Consider the following 8,871-nt stretch of genomic DNA (forward strand, 5'->3'; position numbering starts at 1 on the left):
CTCCTTTCTAACAACACTAGCCAAACAATGAACTCAGATTATCATGATGGGAATTATTACTACATTTCATGTTAGAGTCATCACCATTGTAGTCACATCAGGGCATATGATAATCTCCAGTTACCGTAATTATTAAGAACATCTTATCACTATCCTCCCAATCACTATCACCATCAATCTCCTTACCATCATCATCATCATCATCATCATCATTACCATCATTAATCATTATCATCATCATCATCACCATCATTTCAAACAAGGACAGCATATGCTTTGAGCGGAATATTGCCCTTCAAATATTAAAGAGATCATACAAAGCCACTGTAGACAGATTATCAGAAATGGAGTGTTGATATTGCACTTGAAGAGCAATGCATCTTCTCCACCCGTGTTGCCATGGTAACACTCACTTCTTTCCTCCCAGCTCCTTGACAACCATTGGGTAGGACTCCTGGAACATGTCGGGCTCCGTCAGCTTGGCCAGCCGCTCTTGGGCCTCCAGCTGGATCTGGTTGTAGTGATTGACGATGATCGGCAGCGGCTCAATCACCTTGTCGTCGCTCTCGACATCGATGTGGATGCCGCCGTGCAGGTGGAAGTACTTGTTGCCGAAGTCAAAGTTTGGGCAGCGAAAGTCTGGCGCCAGCATCAGTGGTGGCAGTTCTCTCTCTGTCTTGCATTCATCAGCTACCACGATATATATAGATTTAATTTTGAAGGAGTAAATCAAATAAATAATTTAAATTCAGTACAACCAGTGTGATATCAAGAGGTCTGTTATGTGAAAAATTAATTTGAGCTGAGTCTGTTTCCGTCATCTTGGTATTGGGCACTTTTTCTTTCTTTTGTCGGGTTCTCACTTGGGCAAAACAGGAAGAAGTGGGGATAACATGCTAAAGTATCAGTTACAGAAAGATGGTTTTTAGTAACTTTAGGGAGATTATCTGCAACCATTCATGAGCCCCACAAATCCACAGAGCAATGGTCATTCACATTCAATTTTGCAAATAATGAGCCTTGCAACTCAGCAACAGTGAGCTAATTTCACTAACATTGGCAATTTAAGAGGAAACGAAAATATAAGAGAGGCTAGTCCACCCATGGTCAGAAAATTAGAATACTATAAACAAACACATACACAAAAAAATTATGTGCATAAAGTAATGGTCATCATTATTAGTTTCTCATTTGATTCAGAGGTAAAATGAGCAATCATAATACATGCATATTCATTTACATTAATTTCTTCATTTTTCATTCACTTTTACAGTGAATAGAGAGCCAAAGTAACTACATGTGTATAGCAGTCTTGCTGCATGATAATTTGTGCTGTATTTGTATTTTGGAAAGCAAATCTTTACCATAACATGCTCAATGCCAACATTTTTAACTGTCATCATTCTGAACGTAGCAAAGACTTCTAACACAAATGCATGTGCTCTTTTTGGTGACAAGGTTACAGTACCTACCAGTTAAAGGAGGAAGTAGTCTGGACATGTCAGGCACTTTGTTCTTCCTTCTCAGTCCCATGAGAAAAGGCACCAAAAAGCTGACCAGCTGCAGCAGTGACATCTGCCGTCTCACCTCCGCCTTGTTACAAAGATGCTTCTGAACGACGTCGACATGGGCCTGATGAAGGTGAAGATCAGAGATGGAAACCCAAAATTGATCTAACTATTACAGCACGGCTGTTTATTAGTGAAGATTTTGCTAGTGAGATATTAGGGAGCTTTAGATTTTCGCGATGGGGACGTTCAGAGGAAAAAAACCTTTTCTGAGCATGCGCAAAATCGCGTATCAAAGTCGATCTATTTATAGATTGTGTTGTCTGAGTTTTCACTACACATTCTGGGCTATTTTTACGTCCGCTCAATTCACGATGTAGAGAGCTACTTGATACACCGATCATATGGGGGCGCCATTTTATTCTTTATAGGTTGTGTCCTAGCATAATCTAAAGCTACTTTTCAGCATGACGCAGAGAGAGGGGAGAACGTCCAGCGCAAGCGTCATCTCAAACATCTGTGCAACAAATCTAAAGCCCCCTAATCACACAAGTTGGGACTTTGAGGAATGATCTGGTTACAGTGGGTGAAAGCCTGTGACTCTGATGCCCGATCTGGGGCCCGTTTCATAAAACTTGTCATCAGTAACAACTGCCATATTTCTATGACAAATTTGCTCTCAGCCAATCAGATGCAAGGATTTCAGTAGCTTGTCACATCTATGACAACTTGTCACTGATGACAAGTTTATGAAACAGGCCCCCGACTTCACTAAATTTCAATCTCTCACTTGACAGCTCTATCTGGCAATGCAGATAACATAGTTGTGTCCTGTGTCCAGATCTGGCAACACTGAATGTCTGGTTGTGACTTTGACACAAAATCTGGCATTATAATTTGTAACGATGTGGATCTGAAGCTAGCTTTGGCAGCAGCCCATGTACAGCACCATCATAATTCATTAAAGCTAGACATTTGACCAGCTGAGTGGTTACTATTCCTTGAAGGAACAGCTGCTGTAAACTATAGGTTACTTTGTGCTATCGTACCACAATAGAACACTGTTTGATAAATCATCGATGGCTCATGACAGAATTGAAAAACAAAAACACCATAATAAATACTTAGGTTGTGTTGTTCACTGCATTCAGGGCTTCCTTGAAAAGCAGGTCTCCTCGATATCAGCAAAACTTACAAAATGTCTTTGTTATGAATTTAAAAAAATAATACAAATCAATGACTCAATTTCCTATTTTTCTTCATGCATACTGAAGCTTACGCATAAATGTAACACCTTTCTGAACTTAAGTAAGCATGGTTTTTGCTTGTTTGTTTGCTTTTTTTTTTTCTGGCAGTCCAGTGACAGCAGCTCTACACACATTGCATTAATTCTCCAAAGGGAGAATATATACAGGACGGCTTAACAGAAGAGAGTTATGTAATTGGCTTGTAGAAGGATCACAGCTGATGTTCACCTGTAACCTTGTCTGCAACCTCTCAAAGATGTCTCTGTCCTCCCTGTCCTCCCCTATGCGAAGGATGCCCGACACCTCGTACGCAGCGTCGATGACGAACATATTGTTGTGCTGTTGCAGCGACTTCTGGCGCCAGGTCTGCTGGATGCTCATGTCGTTGACGTACTGCATGAAGAGCCGCTTGTCGATGTTGGCGTCGTGCTTGCTCATGGGAAAGAGGCGCATCTTTTCGTAGATGGTGGCGTAATCTGGGTCCTTTGTGATGTCCATCATACCTACAGTAAGCAAAGAGGAAAGTCTATGTGTGAACCATAACTTGGCCTTATGCCCATCTAGTACAATACACCTAAACAAAAATCCTGCTCAAATTGCTTGCATGCAGTTCAAATGCAAAGAATGCAAAGTTTTCCAAAGGCTTTCCACACAGGTTTTGCAATTAGCACATTCATGGCCACCATGATTTAAAAATGAAGAAACCTTTTTGGACAGTACCATAGAGGTCCAGTAAAAAATAATAGACTGATTTAAGCTGAAGAGCAAACAGACCCTCGGGCAGTAATGTCAAAGTTAGATTCCTTGACTGCTTTCATGCTTGTGAGTCTGAAAAATATTAAAGGTAGTTAAAGTTACATCTGTTTAAAATGAGAAATCACTTCAATAACATGCCACATGTGATGCAGTGGAATCTTGGAAGGCCAGTACTGGAGGCCTCATTCAGTTTTGCGAGTACCTTCTGTCAATGCTTCACAGCTGTTCATATTCACAATAACAAAGTTTCTTTTCTGTGGAGTGCTATTAATCCTTATTACTGAGTGAATGTGCTCATTTTGTAAATTGACAAAAACATTTATTGTAAGAGGCATCCGATGAATATTACCTGCCAGCAAGAACTCTGTGATGATGATTTTCTTGGACTCGGGAACGCCCTCCGCGTTGACGTCCAAACTGGAACGCCACCGCTCGGAGAACTTGGCCCGCTTGTCGCGGGGGAAGTAGCTGCCGTGCCAGAGAGCCTTCATCATGTAGTCAACATTAATGAGCAGCTGACCGACGTAGGTGTCGTTGTACGCTGGCGGCAGCTGGCAGGCTGTGCTCTGGTCAAAGTTGGCCTCAAGCGAGATCATGGGCACCTGGTTCAGGCCATAGATGCCCATGACCAGCTCCCGCAGGATCTGGTGGACGAGCCGGAAGTCGATGGCCTCCACGGTGGGGTCAAAGGGCATGAGGATGAGACAGTTGTTGTTGTTGAAAGGTTTGCTGGTCATGATCAACCCATTTGGCGGCTCTGCCTGAAGCTTGTGCTCATCCTGAAATTGAAAATAGTAAATGACAACATGTACACTTGGTACTACAACTGGTAATGTACAATGTAAAGCCAAAGAAAGGTGTATAGTCATAACAAAGATGCTACAAAATTATTCTTTAAGACGAGCATCTATTGATGTTAAAAAGTAATTTTGGTATATTTTAAAACCTTCAGGCAAAAAAAAAAAAAAGAAGTAATTTTGAATCCTGGTCATATTTTGAGAGGAAAAAAAACACATTTATGTAATTTTGTAAGTTTTGCCAAGCATTAAATGTGAACACCTCATTCACCATACATAAATTGTAGCATCATTACTTATAGTATTATCTATCTACTTGTGAACATACAAAAGTGTGGCCAGAATATATGATTTACAGTATGACCCACAAAAGGCACAAGAATTTAACTTTTACAGTAATACTTCATTTTACAACATTTGGCAGATATTATGCTTTGGCAATGAGTGTAATGAACTACTGTTCTTACCTGGGATAAAAACCAGTGATATGATGTCTGGGCAAGCATCTCTTGTACTTCAAATCGCTCATACCGCTCAAAGAACTGAGCTGCCATGCGATTGGCTGTCGCATTGGCAACCAGGGTGGGGTCCACCTCCCCTGGATGTAGGTTTGTGTCTGGAGTTTTACCTGCCATGCTGGAATGGCAGTATGATTGTAGGTTCTGGCTTCTATATGATGTCAGCATGAAGACAGAATTGTAGATACATGCTTGTAGCACATAAAACTACAGATACTACTAGGTCTGCACAATAAGTGTACTCAATCTTTTATATCAATATGAAACAAGCATAAAAAGTCATGATCATACAAATGTACATCTGCTTTGGAATTGCACCTCCAGAAGACTTTCTACTAAGGTACATTGTACCATAACAAGAGCAAATGGAAAATGATGGTAATTGGGAGCGTGGTGTTATGAGTACCACTTACTTCAAATGTGACAATACGCACAGTTTGCATATTTTTACATGACTGGACAGATGAGAAAAAAATAAATGTGTGACCATATCTCCATTGTTTTGAAATAGGCTGTTGTATCTTTCTTTATAATTCCATATTCATACTTTGTAGGTGGAAGAGATAACAATTGATGAAATCTTTCTATGATTTTCTCTGCTTGCGTGCAAATAAAAAACTGACCCTCTTTGACATATTATTGTAAGTGTGACTTGCACTTACAGCACGCAGAAGAGAGTCAACTTGTGCACATAAAAACTACCGGTACACATTACTTTCAAATTTGATCCCCCTGCAAAATATCTACTTTGCAATGAATATTAAAAAGACAACAACAGGAGAACGTTGAAGAGTGCCTCAAACAGCTACAAGTAACTTTCCCATGAGTGCAACATGTGACTTTAATTCTTGGTGTCTAACCTACAATCTGTACATGTACATGTACAATTTGTACACAAAATGTAGTTACAGTTGTAGTAGACCAAGCTATTTTTCACTACAGTTACACAATTGCCCATATGATGGGATTGAATTAAGGCCTTACAGCAGATCATTTTACAGAAAAGCAAGGAGAGAAGACTGTGAAAATTAAGTGAAAAGCATTGTACAAAAATAAAGTTGACAAGAGTGTATGAAGATACCATAGTCTATTCTCTTATCTGATGGTTTTGTGTGATATTAAGAATGTACATTGCATGTTGATGTACTGTAGCTGTAACAAGGGAAAACACTGGGCCATAAAAATCATACAGACCAACGTTACAGTCACACGAGTGTGGTCACTGCCAATAATATTAGACTTAGAACTTCAGGAAAAAAAAAAAAATTATACCAGCTTACATTGATTAGACTCAAACGTTGGACATGCCAGTAGCAATCACAGCTGGCTGGGGAGCTGGTTGGAAGACTTCAGATCAAACACGATCATGATGATGTGCAGAGCCACGGCAGTTCAGATGTTGACCACATTCACTACGGCTATGCATCTACATGTACAAAGTATCAGTTTTCCAGCACTGTCCTTGACATCCACTTGTGTCTTGTGAAGTGTTGGCAGGTACACTGTAGGGCTGGGACAATCGACAACTTGAGCTGGGAGTGAGAGTCCACATCCAATCTACTTTTGGCATTGCTGCAAAGAAGTGGAATAAATTACTGTTGAGACCTAGGCTACAATAGCCAAGGCTAGCCTAACGTTGCATACTGTAAAACACAATATTTTTGCGGCATGAAATTTTTGTGAGTTGCTTCTAACATTCAATGTGTATAGTGTAGACAAAAACTTTCATGTGCATTCTCATTTCGTGAATCTTGGCTCTCACGAAATTAAAATGCATGCGAACATTCCTCATTTTACAGTAACAGGGTAGACTAACCGCAGGGCGCTCCTTGCTTGTTTGGGCTGTTCACAGTAGACCAAGGGTACACTGTCCGAGCAAGAGGTTCTAATCTAAAGTCCTAACTCTTATTACATTTGTAGACCATTTTCTACTTGTCTTACTCTTATTAGGGTTTAAATAAGAACTTCCACATTTTATAATACATAACTCTCTCATATGAACTTTTAGCAGGACAAGTCCACCTTCTATCCTGTATATATATGTGGATTGAGTGAATGCAACAATATTTATTAGTAGGACACATCAGTGAAAGTTTGAGGAAAATCAGACAATTTGTTCAAAAGTTATGAATTTCTAAAGTAGAGTTCTACAGCTGCATCTGCATCTGTGCAGTCACTGCTGGATGGGAAGACTACTACAGTGTATGATGATGTCACATGCATATAGAACAATATAAGGAAAATAAAGGGGATTTCACAAAATTTTCTTTCTTGAAAAAAGTGCACATTTCCTGGACTTGTCACTGACGTATGTTAAGGGTATGGTCTACGAGTACGTACTAGACAGAAAGATCTGTCTGTCCAGAGTCTAGAGAAGTCTTTTTAAAAAATCTTTTTGACGTTATCGCTCTCCAAGAGATCCATTAAGCCAGACGCAGTCTCCGCGGAACATATCCCCGACGACCAGGGGCCCGTTGCATAAAACTCCAACCGGATTTTTTTTCCGGTTGAAATCACAAAATTCCGGTTGGAAGCTCCCAACCAGAGTTTTTATGCAACGGATTTTACGTTCTTAGGTTAGCAACCTTAAAAAATTCAGGTTGGGCAAATCCCAACCTGCATCTTTTAAGGTTGCTAAAAAAGTTTTACGCAATGGGACCCAGATACAGACCGATCTTTCGGTCAAGGTCTAACGCTACCGGTAATCTCTCCCTAACTTAAGGCTAAGTTAATCTTCTGAAAGAGGCAAGTCGAGTGTTCTTCTATTTATGCAAGAAAAGTGAGAATATGTTGATTTTTCTTTAGATCTCTATATCGTTGTACACATGTGACATCACAAGCTTTAGTAGTCTTCTTATCCAGCTGGCAGCAGCGACTGAGCAGAAACTTACCAAAATTTATAACTTTCGATGTGTTCTATAAACGTTACCAATAATTGTTGCATTTAAACGGTTGACCGTCGTCTAATAGACTACTTTTAGTTTTAATTTTAAGGACGGTGGATCACTTGACTACAATGTACGTACTAATAAATGACTTGTCATTGTCCTTCACTTAAGTTTTTATAAGATTAATTCTACTAAAGGAGGGAGGGGATGGCACTCTCGACCTTTCCGTACCGGTACACAGTTCATTCCTATGGCTTATAAATTCAAATTTGAGCCGCAATGCTCACACAAAATGCGGCCCAAAATGCACTGGTAAACTAACAGTGTTGTGCACTGCCGCCGCGCGGCCAGTCATTTACTACGTGTATACGCGTAGAGTAGACTTGCTCGTCACTCGTCAGCGCTGGTCTTTGCGACCGAAAAGACCTCTTGAATACTTACAAGTTACATGCTCGAAGGGTTGTGCCTCAGAATGATTCATACTAAGGTGGATCCATTACCTCAGTGAGTCGGTTATTCAATTCCAAATAACGTAGCTAAGCATGAAGAGCTTTATCTTCTAGTAATTTTTGATATCAAATCGCGACAAGGCCGTAATCTGTTGATACGGCGTCAAGGGAAGCAGGTCAAATGTAGGTCACTCTGAATAAGTTCATTCGTCCAGACAGAAATCGATTGTTAGACTGCTTCAAAGTCGTTTATGCACTGTTCGGTAACATAAATAGTTGGAAGAACATACACTGTACATAATTCAATATTCTTTGTGTGTGTGTGTGTGTGTGTGTGTGTGTGTGTGTGTGTGTGTGAAATATTCTGCCATCAAAAATCCCAAGTGCAATTGAGTAATTATTGTGATAATTTTGCCACTTTTCCCCTCTTTTATTGTTGTAATGTTTCTTTGAAATTGCGTCCTATTTATTGTTTGTAAGGGAATCGGCCTCGATAGGCTTCATACGGCCTTTACTGATCCCTCACATGCTATGTTTGCATATACTTTTCTCTTGTGTTTTATTGTGAACGTGATGTTTTCTTTTTAGCATGTGAAATAAATTTGAATTCGAATTTGAATTTGAAAAATGACATGAAACTTCATTGATTTATTGGCTCTCTACATTCATAGAAAGATGCACTAGGGTATACTATAAACATGAGAGTTA

General features: G+C 39.9%; 1 protein-coding gene across 1 annotated transcript in view; it reads right to left on the bottom strand.

Moving 5' to 3' along the window:
* Positions 1-6,230, bottom strand: part of LOC139730252 (ankyrin and armadillo repeat-containing protein-like) — a 31,197-nt gene extending 24,967 nt beyond the window's left edge. Inside the window, exons 1-6 of the mRNA XM_071641136.1 lie at positions 6,107-6,230; positions 4,776-4,977; positions 3,861-4,290; positions 2,984-3,258; positions 1,473-1,632; positions 414-690 (exon numbers count right to left, since the gene is read on the bottom strand). Of these exons, the coding sequence (XP_071497237.1) occupies positions 414-690; positions 1,473-1,632; positions 2,984-3,258; positions 3,861-4,290; positions 4,776-4,943 (1,310 nt within the window). The 5' untranslated portion in view covers positions 4,944-4,977; positions 6,107-6,230. The remainder of the gene's footprint in view (positions 1-413; positions 691-1,472; positions 1,633-2,983; positions 3,259-3,860; positions 4,291-4,775; positions 4,978-6,106) is intronic.
* Between the last annotated feature and the right edge of the window lie 2,641 nt (positions 6,231-8,871).

This window comes from Diadema antillarum, unplaced genomic scaffold (genome assembly GCF_040938485.1).
Source record: "Diadema antillarum isolate AM-2024a unplaced genomic scaffold, OU_Dant_1.0 seq00000300_RagTag, whole genome shotgun sequence".
Lineage (NCBI taxonomy): Eukaryota > Metazoa > Echinodermata > Echinoidea > Diadematoida > Diadematidae > Diadema > Diadema antillarum.